This window comes from Rattus norvegicus, chromosome 8 (genome assembly GCF_036323735.1).
Source record: "Rattus norvegicus strain BN/NHsdMcwi chromosome 8, GRCr8, whole genome shotgun sequence".
Taxonomy (NCBI): Eukaryota; Metazoa; Chordata; class Mammalia; order Rodentia; family Muridae; genus Rattus; species Rattus norvegicus.
This window is the reverse complement of record NC_086026.1, coordinates 127,794,526-127,813,180: the sequence shown is the minus strand read 5'-3', so window position 1 is coordinate 127,813,180 and position 18,655 is coordinate 127,794,526. Positions and strand designations below refer to the sequence as shown.

Sequence of the window (18,655 nt, the reverse complement as noted above, 5' to 3'; positions counted from 1 at the left end):
TTTTTTTGGTTCTTTTTTTCGGAGCTGGGGACCGAACCCAGGGCCTTGCGCTTCCTAGGCAAGCGCTCTAACACTGAGCTAAATCCCCAACCCCTACTTTAATTTTTTTAAACCTTATTTTTAATGCTGGTTCTTAAATGCTTTAACCTTCCTTGTAACCCACTACCCACCAAAGGTAGTGGGAAAGAACAGATATGGGGGTTGGGAGGGGGGAAGTGGACATGTTTAGAAAGGTTCTTTGGAGTAACTCCTGTCTGTGTTGTCTGGAAATCAGCAGTTCAGTTCACACATTAACAGTGGCAGCCCGATCCACTCGCAAACACTCATGTATACAACGGCAATCTAGTTCAGCAAACAGGAATCAGCAGCAGTGGCACGACTGAGCAGAGATAGCCAGGCCTCAGCCTTGACTCCAGTGACCAGGAGGGACCCAGAGGTCCCAGCAGTACCTCACTCAGAAATGAAAAGATCAGAGAAGACTGGAGACCCACCCACAAGCATTGTGCAGCTAGCTGTACCAGCATGCCAAGCTCTGTCTCCATCACTCCATGAGTCCTATTTATACCCTCCAAACATCACATGTCCTCCACATGCCTTGCCTCAGCACAGCTCTTGCCTCTGCACGTACATCCAATCAGCCTAAGTCCTCGGACACAGCAAGAAACTACAGTACACTACCAGAAGTTTTGTGGTGCGTTTCTCTCTATGGAATCCTGACAAATGCAGCTCAACTATGCAATGCAAGGCAGGCCAATACATGCATGTCATTAGCAAAGAATCCTTCATAACATGCCCTTTCACACACTTGCTTTAGCAGAACATCCTTTCTCCTGTGTCTGCCTCAGCCAAACATTCCATCATGAATCTGCCTGAGCCTTTCATACCTGTGTCCACTTTCACACGTTTGTCCTAGCAAAACACCATCCAAACGACTTTCCAAAGAACCCTTAAGTTCAATCTGGTTCTTAATGCTGTGACACCATACTTGACAGCAAGAAGTTAAAGCGAAAAAGATTTATTTTGGTTCATGTTCAGGTCACTATGTTCTGGATTTTTGTTTGTTTGTCGTTTGTCTGGCTTTTGTTTTCCTTTTTTGTGGTCTTGTAGTGAGCTTAGACAGCATGACAGAAGTATGCTGGAGCAGGGCTGCCACACTCCTGGTGTTCTGGAAGCCCAGGATGGGGTGGGGGCTGTAATAGCTCCTCCAGAGGCATGCCTCCAATTACCCACTTCCTCCAGATAGGCCCCACCTCCTCCAGGGTACCCAGTCTTCAACAGATGAGACCTTTGTGGGGGTGCATTTCAGTGTCAAACTCAGCACATTTTAGCTACAGCTAGGAGGTTTGATAGGCAGAACTTACTTAGCAAGGCTAGATTAAATATTAATGTAGCTGTCACCACAGCCCAGAGCAGCAAGCCTGCGTGGTGTTCCTCCACTAAGCAGTGATAAGCAGACATGGCCCAGTTTGCACAGGTCATGGCTGAAGTGGGCGATTTTGGTCGCTTCCAGGTGCGGTTGACCATCCTGATGGGCATCCCCAATTTCCTGTCTGCATTCTTCGTGTTTAGCCAGGTCTTCATGGTCCTTGATGAGGCTCACTACTGTTCAGTGTCCTGGGTTAAGAACCACACTTTCAACCTAAGTGCTGCTGAGCAGCTGGCTGTCAGCATACCCAACGACACGGCAGGCAGGCCCGAGTCCTGCCTCATGTTCCGGCCACCTCCTGACAATGCCAGCCTGGAAGACATCCTGAGCCACCGCTTCAATGAGACACAGGCCTGCGACTCGGGCTGGGACTATCCTGAGAACAGGCCTCCGTCCCTAAAGAACGAGGTAGGACGGATGGCCTGCTGCTGTCTGTGTGTCCACTTGTGTGTTCTGTCAGTTCCCCCTGACCCTGTGCCTTTGATCACCCTCTGTTGCTCTGCCTCTATGCTTGTGTATAGCTATCATTGGTTGCCTGAATGCTCATACATAGCTCTCCCTTACCTGTGTCAGCCTGTGTTTCTCTTTGTCCTCTGTTGACCCATCTCTCATTCTCATTTTCTGCTTTGCTTGTTGTCCATCAGTGTTTCTTTTTCCTCTGTCCTGTCGTGGAGCTGGTGGCACCAAGATACCCATAAACTATTGACAGAGAAGAGGAAACCTTTTACAGAGAAGGCTGCAGGCAGTAACAGTCTGTCTGGGAACTGAATTCAACTCTGATGTATAAAGAAGGGGCCTGGGCTGAGACCAGACGGGAAGTGTGCAATGGTTCAGAACCTCTTTCTGTTGCTGCTACTGCTGCTGTCTATTTGTTTAATGCTCTTGATAATAACACAGGAGTAAAAGTTAACAAGAGATGGTCCCCTAGGTAAAGTACTGCCCCACACCACCCATGCCAAAGTTTCTGCCACATGGCCAGCCACTTGCCTTTATTTCTGCCCCAACTTACCCATAACTCCCCACTCTCTTTTTCTTCTAGAGTCTTCCTTTACCCACAAGTCTTCCTGGCTGTAAGTTAACCTATTCCAAAGACTTCTAAGCTCCTCGATCAGACGCCTAATGTTTTCTTCTTGTCTAATGTCCCCTCCTTCCACATCCACCCCTCTACCTTCCTGTGTATCCCATGCAGCTTCCTACTTCCCAGCCTCTGTCCCGGCCTCTTTCTGCCTGCTTCTAGGATTCCAGAGAATACTTCACACCCCATGATTCTTGTGTGTATAACCAAACATTTGCATCTACTGGCCCTATTCTCTTAGAAATTCAAGTAGATAAATGAATTTCTCTTCCTGCAACACAGTATAGGAAGCTGGTCATGTGCCAGGGCTACTCTGCTGGATCCCCGCTATCCAGCCCTGCCTTTCTTGTCAGCAAAGGAGCACATATGGAGAGTCCACTGACCCGAGAGAGTGGACTCTGAGGGGGGTCGCTGCATTCTCATATTTCTGGTTGCAGACCTCAATCCCACAGATTAAACATTCACTTCCCTCCCCTACACGCATTTGAAAAAACATGCATTTTTAGATGGCTTTAGAAACAATGTTTTAATTAAAGTGAAACATTCACTTTTTTGGATGGGACTGTAATACTCCTTCCAAGTCCAAGAGTGTGTCCCGCCTGGAACTCTCCAGTCTGTCTCCCTGCCCCTCGTCCTGTGCAGCTAGAGTCTTAAGGACTCTCCTAATCACAGACTCTGTTAGCCTGATTCAGTGAATTCCTACCTTGCCTGGAAGACTCTGGACTAGTACCTCCCAACTTTCCTGATGCTATAACCCTTTGATATAGGTCCTCATGTTGTGGTGACCCACAACTATAAAGTTGTATTTATTGATAGTTCATAATCTTGCTACTGTTATGAGTTGCAATGTAAATATCTGATATGCAACCCCCATAAGGGGGTCATTTGACCCCTAAAGGAGTTGATTTACTTATTTACTTTATATATATCAGTGCTCTATCTGTGTGCCAGAAGAGGGCACCAGATTTTATTACAGATGGTTGTGAGCCACCATGTGGTTGCTGGGAACTGAACTCAGGACCTCTGGAAGAGCAGTCAGTGTTCTTAACCATTGAGCCATCTCTCCAGGTCCCTAAAGGGGTTGAAAGCCACAGGTTGAGAACCTCTGCTCTAGGCCTCTCCATGATTCCCTGGCATCACCACATGGTAGATTCTGACCCCGGTTACCCCTCTCATGTTTGGAGCACACTTATAACTGCACAGAATTGCTCTGCCCACCTGGCCAAACGGCAGTATCTTTAAGGTTCATTGAGCCTTGTAGATTACTCTGAGCCTACACTAAGTCTTGTCCACAGCATGTGCTGTTCGTCCAGCCCAGAAGGTATGAGCACAGTCAAAGGAGAGCAGCGCCTTGTTCTTCACCTTCCAGAATCCCACTGGTCATGGAAGACATGGTCCTTAGTGCAGAAATGCAGGGCGGATGGACTCAGACCTAATGGTTACTTCTGCCTTCTTGAAGAGGTAGTGTTTGATGCTATGGCACTAGAAACTCCACAGAATGTTGACAGAGAGTAAGGACTCCTTTGTAGACAAGATCCAAAGCAAGCCTGACCTCAGGCAGCAGGTGTATGTTATGTCTAGGGTCCTCAGAGAAGGGAGAGTCAAGAGCGCAGAGACTGGATGGGAAGTTTGGAAGGAGTTGGGACCTCCTTTTGTTTGTCCTTTAATACTCATGGTAATAATGTGTATATTTAAAAAGTGACAAAAATTGAGAGAAAGCCTCGGTTTAACACCAGTTCTTGCTTTTAGATGCCTGCATTGGATGCTCTTGGTTATGGACTATAGTCTGTAAGCCAAGTTAACCATTCCCTCCACAAGCTGTTTCTGGTCACAGAAAAGTAGGATTGACACCAGGGTGGGGTAGCCGTGCTGGTCCTAAGCATGCTGGTTTGGGGACTGCGGAAGACGTTGGGACTTGGAGTGAAAAGCAGTCAAGTGCTTGTCTGTGGCATCTGGGATACTGAGGGACATTCAGCTGGTGGACAGCTTGTGAGGTTTCAGAGGGAAGCAGCAACCATTGGCATCGCAGTCATCATATGTCGGATTAAGAATGTGCAGAAATGAAACATTTGCTTTGCTGGGACAATGGATGCTGGTCATCTGGGGCTGAAATCATCTATGACTAATAGAGACCATCATCAGTGAGGTGAAATATTTTGTAAAATGTTTCCTCAGAGCCAGTACACAGAAGCTATGATCTGGGGGTTGGAGGGTGAGGAATGGCTTCATCTCAAGCTGGTAGCTGGACGTGGCAATAAGTAAAGAGTCTTCCATGTGGTTCTGATTTTAAAGGCACAGTAGGTGCAAGGTTAAGGGGGTCATGAGGAGCAGCTCAAGCCTAGAACCATGTGGCAGTATGGGAATCCCTAAAGAGAGTTCAGAGGCCAGCCTCAGGTACAAGGTGGGCTGTGTGTGTTTGGATAATGGAGTCAGGGAAGGGGGACCTCCCAAGCCGCTTGGAAGCCAGAAGCTCAGGATGCATTACAGATGCTGGATTGAGAAGCGCGGGGTGCGTCACAGACGCTGGATTGAGAAGCTCGGGGTGCGTCGCAGACGCTGGATTGAGCTCTGCACACTGTTGGAGTTAGGATTTGTTGGATTGTCCCTACTCTTCTATTTGGGGAGGAAGGAAGTATATAACTTGTTGTTGTTGCTTAATTTTACAGGAGCCCACTGTTCAGAGACTTTAGATTTTTAAAGAGACATTGATCTCTTAAAACTCTGAAAAATTTAAAAACTGAGCGAGTTTTAAGTAGTGTATTTTACATCACGGTGTTGATGTAAGATCTTGGGGACAAACAAGAGAAGAAAGTTACAGTGTAACAGGCGATGAATTGACAAAGGGGACTGGCTTGGCCCAGGGACTGGCACTATTAGGAGGTGTGGCCTTGTTGGAGTGGGTGTGTCGCTGTGGGTGTGGGATTTAAGACCCTAATCCTGGGGCTGGGGATTTAACTCAGTGGTAGAGCGCTTACCTAGGAAGCTCAAGGCCCTGGGTTCGGTCCCCAGCTCCGAAAAAAAGAACCAAAAAAAAAAAAAAAAAAAAAGACCCTAATCCTAGCTGCCAGGAAGCCAGTCTTCTGCTAGCCACCTTCAGAGGAAGATGTAGAACTCTCAGCTCCTCCTGCACCATGCCTGCCTGGATGCTGCCATGTTCCCGCCTTGATGATAATGGACTGAACCTCTGAACCTGTAAGCCAGCCCCGATTAAATGTTATCCTTATAAGACTTGCCTTGGTCATGGTGTCTGCTCACAGCAGTAAGACCCTAACTGAGACACTCTGCTAGCTTTCTTCTCAACACAATACAAACGAGAGTTATCTGGAAATAGGGATCCTCAACTGAGGGATTGCCCGGTCACAGTCGCCGGTGGTCATGTCTGTGGGGGACATTTTCTTGATTGCTAATTGATATAAGCCCATTGTGGGGAATGCCACCTCTAGGCAGTGGACCTGAGTTGTATAAGGAAGGTAGCCAGGGAGCTGGGGAGCCCACAGCATGGCTCCTTTCCTGCTCGGGGCTCCTGACTTGACTTCCCTCAGCGATGGATTATAACCTGAGAGCAGAAGCAAACAGTCTGCAACCCGTCCATCTCCCCTCACGTGCTACCTCCTACCTCAGACTCCCTGGCCATGCACACCTGTGTCACCTTTGGAAATCTGTGTCCTGTTCCACATGGCAGTCCCAAGCTCTGTTCCAAAGCAGCTCTCTCAAAGGAGGGCTCTGTGCACCAACCCCCGCCCGGCCCCTCCTTGAGCAGATGCTTTCCTTTCGATAACCTGTGACTTCATATTCAAATGGAAATGCAAACCACACAGATTGGAAGAGATCGTGTTTCATGATAGACTGTGCTCTTGATGTACCTGCATTCCCAACCTCAGTAAGATGGGAACATGCCTGGCCTTCCTGTCCACATAGGCTGATGAAGAGACATGGATCTACTGTCAGTGAGCTACAGCGGTGTGACCCGTCCAGGGATCAGGGGCATTTCAATCAGAGGGAAGGAAAAGCAGAGAGAACAGCCCTTTTAAGACTCTAGAGGGATAGTTGAGGGATACTGGCATAAAAGGATCTGAGAAATATCCCAGATGCGGTGCCCAGGAATTAAAACCTTCTCTTAGAAACCCAAGAGAGCCATTGAGGGTTAGTGACTGGGGAGGGACATATCATGGGAGTGGCTTTCTGTAGGCCACTACAATTGGGCTTGGGCAGAACCAGCTACTGGGCCAAACACACTTGGGGAAAGCCAAAGAGGGTGATGACTGGCTTGCCACATTGGAACCTGCCATCCCTTGCGGTCAGCTGCATAGCACCTGCACCTGAGACTGAGCATGCCCGAGGGCCTGCAGCTCTCAGGTGCTGCTTCTGAACAACACAGTGGTGAGCCTTGACCAGGACATAAGCCACCAGGGTTAGAAACTAAGGGGAGGTGGCAAATGGGGCTATGGACCAGGGCTGCCAGACTTGGCATTTGTGTTTGCAAAGTTCTGCGCGCGCGTGTGTACACACACACACACACACACACACACACACACACACACCCAGCTCTGTGGCCACAGGCACAGCACACCGTCATCTCAGCTAAACTGGGAGCATCTGTGTAGCAGCCACTGGTCTGGAAGTGTTAACAGATGACCTGATCGTATCAGGTCACAGCCCAGTCGACTTTATTCCCGACTTTGCATGGATGGAGACCAAGACACAGGCAAACTGGCTAAGAGGCTCAGGGTCACACAAAGCTCGCTCCTCAGCTCTGCCTGTGGAGCCTGGCTGCAGCAGGCTCCCAGCTACTTTCATCCATTTTAAGCGATGTCTTCCTTGCAAGTAATTCTCTAGTCGAGAGACAAGACCCGAGCTGTGAAGAACAGGGAAGGACAGCGGCTAAGTTTCACACCTTGCCTTGCTTCGCTCAGAGGCAGTTCACTTGGGGGACCTCCCCTCAGGTCCTCCAAATGGAACGAACTGTTGTCTTAGAGAACTGTGAGCGTGGTAGCTCCAGGGTTGGTTAATTTCTTGCTAAATTGTTTAACTGATCAAGTGGCTGGTGTTAAGTTTTAGTTCGTTTATTCATCAACCCATTTCAAAACATTCCTTTAGTCTTTACTCGGTTTAATTTCATGCATACAACAGACACATCTTACCTCTACCTACTGCCAGCTGACTCTAAGTCAGTGTTTCCAGCCAGCCAGAGCGCTTTTGACCAGCTTGGGGTGTTGATCATGACAAGGCAAAGGACTTGAAGCCAAAGACACTGACACGAGCTGTCCAATCACCTTGATTGGCTCAAGAAACACCTAGAAGGCATTTCTCACCTTTCCACATCGTGACACATTATTGTCTACAAAGCCAACCCTTGTGACTCTAAATACAGGGGCGGGGAATAGCCAGGCATGGTGGTGCAGACCTTTATCCTAGTCCCTCCCATGAATGCTTTGGTAGGAACCCACTCTTTGCTGGCACAGAATGTATAGGTGTGATGATCAATGGAAGACCTTCCCAGGGCAGGTTCCCGCCTAAGCATTCACGAAGAGGCTGATCCACACAAGGGCACAGAAATCACACTCGGGGCCACAGCCTGGCAGGACGGGGATCAGTGTGTATGTGGTAGACCCGTCTGCAGGGAAATGTGGGTGCCCATGCTCCTTTCCTGGGTACTCCTGGTGTCTTAGTCAGGGTTTCCACTCCTGCACAAACATCAGGACCAAGAAGTAAGTTGGGGAGGAAAGGGTTTATTCAGCTTACACTTCCCCATTGCTGTTCATCACCAAAGGAAGTCAGGACTGGAACTCAAGCGGGTCAGGAAGCAGGAGCTGATGCAGAGGCCATGGAGGGGTGCTGCATACTGGCTTGCTCCCCTGGCTTCCTCAGCCTGCTTTCTTATAGAACCCAGGACCACCAGCCCAGGGATGGCACCACCCACAATGGGCTGGGTCCTCCCACCTTGATCACTAATTGAGAAAATGCCTCACAGCTGGGTTTCATGTGGGCAGCCATATGTGAAAACTTAGCCCGAATAGTTTACACAGGAAACAGACTGTCAGAAAGCGGCTATTGGAGTTCTGTCAGAAGTTTCCAATTTTTACATTCTTACTATGTCAATAGTTTACATGGTAGTCTCTATGCCAGAAAAAAACAATCCAGCAGTTCTATGTATAAAGTAATTAGATCCAAATAGTTTAACAGTGGGTACTCTGGCTTCAATGAGTAATTGTTTTAAACATCATTACTCAGAGCTAAGCCTTGTGACACATGCCTGTAATCCCAACACTCAGGCAGAAAGGATGGATTGGTCAAGGTCATCCCTGCCTGTAAAGTGAGTTTGAGTCCAACCTGAGCTACATGGCACCCTGCCTAAAAATAAACAAATGAAGAATTCAATATACACTGTGTTGGTGAGTTTACTGTCAACCTTTGTCTGTACCTGTAAGAGGTTGTCCTGACTGAGGGTTGATGGGGAGGGCCCAGCCCGCAGTGGGTGGGCCTGTTCCGGGCAGGTAGTCTTGGACTGAGAGTGAACCAGTGAGAGTGAACTAGTAATCAGCCTTCCTCCAGGACTCCTGCCTCTGTCCCTGCCTTGAGCTCCTGCCCTGGCTTCCCTCAGTGATAGTCTGGGACCTGGAAGTGCAAACCAAATAAACCCTGCCTGCCTTTCATCATTGTTTTTTTTTAATCATAGCAACAGAAAAATAAGAATGGAAAGAAAAGATACTCTACTTAGTTCTTGAGAAGACTGAGACATTCTAACAGGATGTCTGTGGTGCAGAGGCTGCACAAGCGTCTTGGTCCTCCGACACTGCCACCCTCATTTTTGGTTTTCATCAAAGCAAGTGACAAGATGCTGTGTAAATTGAATGTTGTTGGAAGGAAAGGAGTTGTACCCTCTGTTAAATTGTGAATTCTTAGGCAAGTTGTGATACTGAACAGAAGTCAAAGGTTGCTATATTTCTGTTTAGATTTTTTTTTTAAATTTACTTTATGAATGTGAGTACACTGCCACTGTCTTCAGACACACCAGAAGAGGGCATTGGATCCCATTACAGATGGCTGTGAGCCACCATGTGGTTGCAGGGATTTGAACTCAGGGCCTCTGGAAGAGCAGTCAGTGCACTTAACCACTGAGCCATCTCTCCAGCCCCTTCTCTTTAGATTTTAACTATCACGTGTCCACTGTGTTGCTGTGAGTTGCCTTGGAATTCAGTGTGTGTAGCGGGGGCGGGGGGCCCAGATAGTGGAGTTGACCTTGGATTCTGCACCTGCTCTTAACATGAGTATGTTTTTTCCTCAGTTTGACCTGGTGTGTGAGCGGGAGAACCTGAAGAGGACCTCGCAGTCGGTGTTCATGGCGGGGCTCCTAGTGGGGGCCCTAGTCTTTGGGCCTGTCTGTGACTGGTATGAGCTCCTGATCCAGCAGGCTTCTAGGCTTCCGGTGCCGGCTCAGTTATCCCCTGGAGCCATGCTAGTGGCCCTCAGGATAAGTCCTATTGCCTTCCTTCAGATGGGTCTCTAAGGAAAAATCCTATCTCCCCACTCTGACCAGAATAGGCTTGCCAGGGGCTCTCTTAATTCAGTCCTGGGGCAGCCTTTCCATTTCAAAACCTGTCCCTCTGTTACCTCAGGATTGGCCGCAGACCCTCCCTCCTAATGCAGCTGCTTCTGTCAGGCATCGCAAGTATGGCTACAGCCTTTGTGTCCAGCTTTGAGCTCTATATGACCCTACGCTTTGCCTTGGCTACTGCCAACGCTGGATTTTTACTGAGCAGCAATGTCCTGCGTGAGTATCTGGGCCCAGGAGCCTTCTTCCTCAGAGTCAGAGCCCTGAAATTACCTGGGAATGGGATTAGGCAACTGCGCTCAAAAGGGCCCCAGCAGGATTCTCTATGTTGGGGCTGACCACATCTCTGACAGGCTGGAAAACCCCCAGAAGGCGACTGAGAATATTCAGACGAGTCTTAGACTTTGTCTTCACAGTTTCAGAGTGGGTGGGAACATCCCGGAGGACACGAGCCATGGTCCTGGCCCAGAGCAACTTTGCCCTTGGGCTGATGGCGTTAGCAGGACTGGCCTATGGTGTCCGAAACTGGAGACTCCTTCAGATAATAGGCACCACACCCATCTTCCTGCTTGTCTTCTATTTCTGGTAAGGAGACCCTTGCCAGCGACAGGCCACCCTACTTGGGAGCACTGTGGCAGGATGCAGGACCCAGAGGAGGGAGCCTGTGGAGCTCGGGTGGGAGACTCAGTGTGCACGGGAACTCTGGGTGGCTGCACAGAGCTCAAGACTCCAGCATCACGACCATGTGTGGTTGGCAGGGTTCTGCCAGAATCTCCACGGTGGCTCCTCTCTCAAGGAAGGACAGAGGAGGCCAAACAGCTGGTCCAGAAGGCAGCCTTGGTGAACGGCCGGCCACTTGCCTCTGAGCTCCTGAACCAGGTACCTGTGGGCAGGTGAAGGCCCACCCCCAACTCAAGCCAATGTCCATGCCTGTGTCCTGGCCCCTCACTCTGCCCTTCTTGTAGCTGGTCCCTGAGAAGACAGGCCCCTCGGGGAATGCCTTGGATCTTTTCAGACACCCTCAGCTCAGGAAGGTGACTCTGATTCTCATAGCTGTCTGGTAAGTGCCAGGGCCTTGTCCCTCCCTTAGAACAGATCCAGAGTGCTACCGGTGTTCTTCTGCTGTGTGTCACTGGAGGGTGGACAGAGGCTGTAAGTGGGATGGTTTCTCCTCAGGTGCCCATGTCTCCTGGTGTGAACTCGTAAAGCCAGGATGTTCCTTTGGGCGTGACTTGTTGTACACTGGCAGTGACAAGGATGCTTGGGTACTTTTAGGTTTGTGGACAGCCTGCTGTACTATGGACTCGGCTTCCAAGTGGGGGACTTTGGTCTGGACATCTACCTGACACAGGTAATATTCGGAGTAGTGGAAGTACCTGCCCGTCTTTCCAGCATCCCCATGATGGAGAAGCTGGGTCGGAAGTGGAGCCAGCTCTGTACCCTGACCCTTGCTGGTGTCATGTGTGTCATCATCATCTTCATCCCAGGAGGTACCAGGCTGTGTTCCACCCCCTCTCCCTCCCTGCCATGGCCAGAGCCATTGCCCCACCCCCTCCAAGACCGAGGGCTTCCCCAGGGTGTGGGTGTAGAGGGGAGGCATTTGAGTATACAGGGAGGTGTGCAGGCTCAGGTGACGAGTGTCCTTCTCTCTGTGTGGCTGTCCTGCACTTCCCTGCAGATCTTCCCACAGTGGCCACTGCACTGGCTGTGGTGGGGAAGTTTGCCTCGTCTGCTGCCTTCACCATTTCCTATGTGTACACTGCTGAGCTCCTCCCCACCATCATCAGGTGAGAGCTGCTGGGGTGACTCTCGATGCTTGGCCCTGGGGATTTAATATCACCCAGCCCCTCTGCTCCTGTGCTGCCAGCCCACAGCCAGCCAGTGAGCTGCCTTCAGGGCCTAGGAAGTCTAGTGCCATTCACCAAGGTGTCCTTGTAGACAGAGCAGGCCCTGGCCATGTGAGGGTGTGACTGTGGGGCAGAAGAAACTGAGAGGAGAGGGAGGAGTGCTCCCAGGAGAGGAACCTTCCAAAGTGCCAAAGAAGCTTGGGTCTCTTGGGTGACAGGGGAAGCCTGGGGGGCCAGGGTGGTCCAGGAAGCTCTCCCCCTGGCCAGACCAAAGGTGGCTGAGACCTAGGCCTCCCAGCTGTGGAGTGAGTGTGGCCTCCTCAGTGGGTGGAGGCTCAGCTTGTGCTGCTCTCCCCAGGCAAACAGGCATGGGGTTGGTGAGCATCTTCTCCAGGGTCGGGGGCATCATCACACCCCTTGTGATGCTGCTGGAACAGTACCACAAGGCGATTCCCATGCTGATCTTTGGCAGCCTCCCCATTGGGGCAGGCCTACTGTGTGCTCTGCTGCCTGAGACAAGAGGCCAGACCCTGAAGGACACCCTCCAGGACCTGGAGCAGGGGCAGCCCCCACGGTGAGCACAGACTTGCTGGCCTCTCCCTAGGTCCAGGCCTCCCCATGACCTTGGCTCTGCTACTGGGAATCTTGGTGGCCCCTTGGCACCGCAGATCTGTGCCTGGCTTTAGAGCACACTTCCTCTCCTTCAAGCAGGGAATGTTGAGAGAACTGTCATGCACGGCTGGGCAGCCACTTTTGCTTTTACCTGCTGCAGGTCCTACAAAACTGCACCCCAAAGAAAAGACGTGGAGGCCTCAGGAAGAACGTCCAGTGCCAGGGTGGCCGTTGTGAGAAGCTCCTACTTCTGACTGTGGTCGCTAAGGGCCAGCCTATCAAAGGCCCAGGACAGCCCACACCATCTTCCTGTTTGAATGGCATCCGTAGCGCACAGGATCAGACCAGCCGTGTTCATGGCCCCCGCTCCATACTGCAGAACCCTGTGGAAGTGCCAGGGTCCGTACCCCTCCCTCCTCCACACCCCTGATACACACACTGCACCCCAGTACCACAGCTGAGTCAGGGCCTGGATGGTTCTTGGTCTTCTCTGACATCTCTCTGGGATTACGGTCTCCCTGTTCGCCCTGTCTGGAATACTCCATCCCCATAAAGACAAGGATGAAACCACGGCAACTGCTTCCAAGCAAAATGAACTCCAAACCAAGAGCAGGTCACCAGCCAGGGCAACTGTGGCATAGGCCAAGAAAGAATTTTTTATGCCGTACGTACTTTGAAGATCCTTTCTTCCCGACGTGTGGCCAGTTTGTGCCTCACCTGTGTGAGGCTGGCCATGGGAGCACATGGGTCAGTTCTCCCTCCACACCACTGTGCTCTGCTTCCCAAGCATGAGGAAGAGAGCAGGGGTGGTGGGGTGGTGGGGCGGAGGGGGTGGGGGAGGAGGGGCAGGCGGGTCCTTTCGCTTAGCTGCTGTTGCTTGTTATTTCCCAGAATGCCCTGGCTTATCAGCAGTCTGCATTTGATGGCTGCTAAGAAATGGCTCTGCTACTGCAGCACCTTCATGGGTTGCTCAGAGGTCCTCTGTGCCTATGACATATTCTGATAATCAGGTTATCTTATTCCCCCCACCCCACCTCTCCGGAGCTGAAGACCGAACCCAGGGCCTTCTCTACCACTGAGTCAAATCCCCAAACCCTAATCAGGTTACCTTTAGTGGTTTCTCACTAGCAGTGCATGAGCTAAGACTTCTGGCAGCCCAGAGATGCTACGCTGGCCTGATCTCCACTCAGGGCTAGCATGTGCCAGTCCATGCCTGTCCCCTAGAGGGTGGTGTTGGACAGAGGACAGCCAGTACAGAGACCTGCCACTCAGTGCTCTGGTTGTCTTTGCTGTGGCTGGTGCAACATTCAGATCTCAAGCACTGGGGACGGGGATCCTCCACCTCTGGACCTCGGCCTTCCCATTTTACAGTGGGCGGCTCTGCCTAGCATGTGGGAGCCCTGAGCTTAATTCTCCATAGTCTCACTACCCACACACTTACTTGCACAAAATGGGTGATTTCATAGGTTACATTGTAACCTCCAACTCTGTCTAGGCAAGAAAAGCAAAGTGGTCTGGCAGTCCGCTCTCCACTGGGTGACTTCTGCTACTAAGACCACCATATTGCACATCTTGAATTCTTGGCTTTTATGTCCAAGCCCAAAGATGTTTCCATTCTCCTCGGGTTACGGTACCCCTACTTTGACACAGCTCTCAGGGGCCTCTTCCTTCTCTCATCCAGTTCCTCTCCAGATGTAAACCTGTGTCATTGCACAGGTTTGTTGACCAAAGCCACTAGACACTCCATGTTCTCAGCCCTTCTTGGAAGAACTCTGTTTCCTGCCTCAGTACAATGTTGTGAAAGTTCTTACAGCAGGGGAGCTGGGTGGAGGGGCCCTCTGCTCCTCAATGGTGCTTCTAGGCTGTCATGTCCCTTTGCTTGTCAAAATCTGTGGTACGTGCTTGCTCTCTCTCTCTCTCTCTCTCTCTCTCTCTCTCTCTCTCTCTCTCTCTCTCTCTCTCTGTGTGTGTCTCACCTGTGCACCTCCAGATCATGTTCCCCATTCTTTGACAACTTTTCTAGGTGGCTCATGGCCACTACCCCTTCTATTCCAGTTACTGTCATCCTTTGGAAAAAAAATCCTTTCTTACCCAAATTTCAGAAGCACCGGGCATATAAATGAAAGATGAGCAAATCTCATGCAGACCGGGGACCCACACGAGAACAACTCCAACATTTACTTTGTGTGTTTAGCTGCTATGCGAGTGCTGTGCCTGTGTAGACCAGAAGAGGCATCAGATCCCCTGAGCTAGAGTTACAGGCATGTGTAAGCTGCCCAAAGTAGATACCGGAGTGGAACTGAGGTATTCTGGAAGAGCAGCATCCTGACTGCTGAGTCAGTCATCACTTCATCCCTGACAAAGCAACTTCAAGGAGGGGAGGACGTCAAAAGGTTTTGTTCAAAGCTGCTCTGTGCTCACCCCAGCAGGCCATTGTGGCTGTGCAAGTCGGGGTGGAGGAAGTTCTCTGCCTCCTGATGGTTAGGGAAGAAGGTATGGACTGGGGACCATAGACAACTTTCAAAGGCATGCCTCCTCCAGTGACCTGCTTTGACGAGGTCCCACCTCCTAAAGTTTCCAGAACCTTCTAAAATAGGGCCACCAGGTTGGTACCAAATATTTCACCCACGAGACTCTTGGGATCAATTCATGTTGAACTCTGCTGACATGCCAATACTTGGATTAGTTTGCTCTGTTATTTCTGTCCGACTTGGTCTTCTTGGGGTGCCACAACAGCAAACAGATAGTCCGGGGTTAGGGTACTGGTGTGGCCAGGTTCCTGTGACGAGCCTTTCTATGTCCCTCTATGCACATCTCTGGGTATTCTCTACACCTCTCGGTATGGAAGGCCATCGCTCTTGGTGCTCACGTGATCTCCCTTGGCGTGTGCGGTAAGGTCACTAACTCCATCCGGAGGGTTCCACCCTTACGACAATATTTAGATATGATCTAATTCTGGCTGTGGCCTCACCTCCACATACCATGACACTGTGTGGGTAAGGGGTATACTATTTGACCCGGAAGGAGTGTAAACTTTCTACAGTAGCACTCTGAGCCCCACTGGGACCGTCTGCTCTGTTGACTCTTCTCCCCGTCTCTCCCATCTCTCTCAGATCAGAGGATGAAGCTGTCCTTCCAACTGCTAGTGTTGGATTTGTCCTCTTCCTGTCCCAGCATCTCACACTTTAACTCCTGTGCTGTTTGGTTGCGCCCAACTAGAAAAGCCGCAGTAGTGAGCACGCTCAGGCACCCTCCTGTGCTCTCTCTGCACCCCAAATTGCAAGAGAGACACACACTGTACAATTTCTGTGACTCAGGGACCAACTTCCATTGCTTGCTTAGCAGCCCTTCTCCCATGGCCTCTTTTCCCTCCCCACTAGTGGCCATTTATCTTCTCTGCTCTGCCTGACTCCTGTCCCCACTTCCCAACCAGTAACTCCTCCCTTTGCTTCAGAAATAGGGGCCGCAAAGGGTCAGCTCTTCAGGCTGCCTACTAGCAGATCTATTGACCTAGCGGTAACTCCCTGACCTTTGCTCCACACCTCCTCGTCAGCCTCTCTTCTCCAGGTCCTTAGACCAAGGGTCTGAAGCGTCAGGCAGGGCAGGGAAGGCTCTGGGAGGTGTTGCCTCATGCTTTCATGGCAACAAGAGACCTCAGTTCCCACCGAAGCATCTACTACTCTCAGGACTCTCCCATGAGCTGATAATTGCCCACTGTACCAGGCAGGCGGTCAGCCCAGGTCTCTTCCCTCCAGTGGAAGCTGGATTGGGGCTTGGTGGTCATCAAGTTGGAAGCAAGAAGAGCTCAGGGTCTCCCAATGGGACTGGCCCTTTCTTCACTGCTCCGCAATTGCCATCTCCTGGCTTTTGTTCCTCAGAAACTAGGGCCAAGGTGATCATTAGTTCTGTATTCATCTGGAGTTGAAAACCCGCCACGTTTACTAGTTTCTTCATACAGCAAAAGGGACAGAAATGGTCTTCTAGGGGTTTTGTGTTCATATGACATAATCCTACAGATTCGTGGATGAAGCGGTAAATATTTAAAAATGAATCTACCAACCCTCGCTAGTGCTGGCTCCCGCAGGCCACATGGCATCTGCTGGGTATTTTCATCTCAATCAGCAAAGCGTCTCCACGGGACTCATTAAGCTCCCGGTCTCCATCCCACCCGATACTCTCTGAGCCCGGCAGCAGCCACCCTCTTGCGACTCCTTGTTGCGGACCCTGGACTCTGCTCACATTCCCAGCATCCAACCCCTGTAGTTATTGTCACAACTCCCAGTAAGTAACCCGTTAAAATCAAAACTCAATAAGCTTGTAATTTATCAATCAGATTTATATCAGTAAACTTTCACTCCACAAAATGTCCATACAGTAAACCAATTAATATTGATATAAACTGTCCACCTAGATAAGACAAATTGTCCTATGAAAATCCATCCCCTGTGAAATGCTCATAACTATCTGTGGCCCTTTAAGGCCACACAGATCTGAGTTGTCCTTCTCTGCCTCCATCTTGGTTCTTCTCTCTCCTCTCTCTCTGTGCCCACCTTACTTTGTCACTGCCCAACCACATGTCTTGCCTTATCTTGTGCCTGCCCTCACCTGCATACAGACAGCAATCCACACATGGATTGTGTGTGTGTGTGTGTGTGTGTGTGTGTGTGTGTGTGTGAGAGAGAGAGAGAGAGAGAGAGAGAGAGAGAGAGAGAGAGAGAAGGAGAGAGGGAGAGGGAGAGGGGGAGAGGGGGGGCACATGGAGGTCAGAAGGTGGCCTTGGATCTTGTTCTTTGCCTCTCATCTTGCCTGAGACAGTCTCTTTACTGTGTTTCCAGAATAGTTTCTGGGGATTGCTCGAATGGTAAATGCTTTACTCATTAAACCAGCTCCCCAGCTACAGGAAGCCAGAGGTAACTGTGGGTGTCATTGGAAGCCACAAACCTTCTCATTCTGTGTGTGTCTGTTCTCTCTCTCTCTCGCTCTCTCTCTCTCTCTCTCTCTCTCTCTCTCTCTCTCTGTGTGTGTGTGTGTGTGTGTGTGTGTGTGTGTGTGTGTGTGTGTGTGTATACACATGGGAACCAGAGACCGACACCAGGGATCACCACCTTATTTTTGAGACAGACGGGTCTCTCACCGAACCTGAAGCTCTACAATTCACATTGTCTGGATGGCCAGTGAACCCCAGGGACTTATCTGTCCCTGTCCTCATCTCCCTCCCAGCCCCAAAGTCATATCCGTATGCTTATGTGATCAGCATTTTACCAACCGAGCCATCTCCCCGGCTCCTTCAGTCACCGGGACCTGAGATGGGCCACTTGAGCTAGGCTGGCTGGCTGGCTGGCTTCCGGGGTCCACCTGTCTGTCTCCCTGGTGCTAGGATTGCCAACGCAGTCACTCCAAACTTTCCACACGGGCCCTCTCTGCTTGCGTGCCGAGCCCTTGGCCTGCTGAGTTGCTTCCTAAGTCTTGCATTCTAACTTTTCTCAGCCAGTTTTGCCAGTGTCTTGAGCACTGTTCTGTGTGCTGAGGGAGAAACTGGGCAAGTCTAGAGCCCCACCTCCTCTGCTCTCACTCCTGCTTCCTGCCAGGTATCTCTGAGCCATGTCTTTGGGCTAGAGTTAGGGTCCCTCAGGACCACTGCTTCCGCACAACCAGTTCAGCCTTGCTCCTTGTCCTCAGCTGATGCCCCACCCCTACTCTAAGCAAAAATATCAGAGTCCTCTTTCTACCAGCAGAGGACAACTCTGGGCTTCTAGGGAGGTGGGTCAGACATAGGCAGTTCTAGCAAGTTAGATGATGGTGAAGTGTCCTTGAGGCACAGTGCAGAACCCAGGTGTGGGGTGAGGAAGGCTTGAGGGACAGCTGACAGAGTGGGCTTTCATTTTGGGGGGTGTGCTGGCTGGTTTTGTGTGTCAACTTGACACAAGCTGGAGTTATCACAGAGAAAGGAGCTTCCCTTGAGGAAATGCCTCCATGAGACCCAGCTGTAAGGCACTTTCTCTACTAGTGATCAAGGGGGAGGACCCAGCCCATTGTGGGTGGTGCCATCCCAGGTCTGGTGGTCCTGGGTTCTATAAGAAAGCAGGCTGAGCAAGCCAGGGGAAGCAAGCCAGTAAGCAGCACCATCTCCCCCGAAATGGCCT

The 18,655-nt window shown here is 50.7% G+C and overlaps 1 protein-coding gene across 1 annotated transcript; it reads left to right on the top strand.

Annotated features, from left to right (window-relative positions):
- The first annotated feature begins 1,430 nt into the window (after positions 1–1,430).
- Positions 1,431–13,084, top strand: Slc22a13 (solute carrier family 22 member 13). Its single transcript, NM_001126285.1, has 10 exons — positions 1,431–1,834; positions 9,787–9,890; positions 10,118–10,272; positions 10,470–10,638; positions 10,812–10,932; positions 11,019–11,113; positions 11,329–11,543; positions 11,732–11,840; positions 12,259–12,474; positions 12,673–13,084. The coding sequence occupies exons 1-10, from the start codon at positions 1,457–1,459 to the stop codon at positions 12,764–12,766; spliced, it is 1,656 nt and encodes a 551-aa protein (NP_001119757.1). The 5' UTR covers positions 1,431–1,456; the 3' UTR covers positions 12,767–13,084.
- The last annotated feature ends 5,571 nt before the right edge of the window (positions 13,085–18,655 follow it).

Excerpts from the sequence above, each read along its gene's own strand:
- Slc22a13 (NM_001126285.1), top strand. The coding sequence starts at position 1,457 with ATGGCCCAGTTTGCACAGGTCATGGCTGAAGTGGGCGATTTTGGTCGC. Across the intron at positions 1,835-9,786 it reads CTCCGTCCCTAAAGAACGAG|TTTGACCTGGTGTGTGAGCG; the intron begins GTAGGACGGATG and ends TTTTTTCCTCAG. Across the intron at positions 11,544-11,731 it reads CATCATCTTCATCCCAGGAG|ATCTTCCCACAGTGGCCACT; the intron begins GTACCAGGCTGT and ends ACTTCCCTGCAG.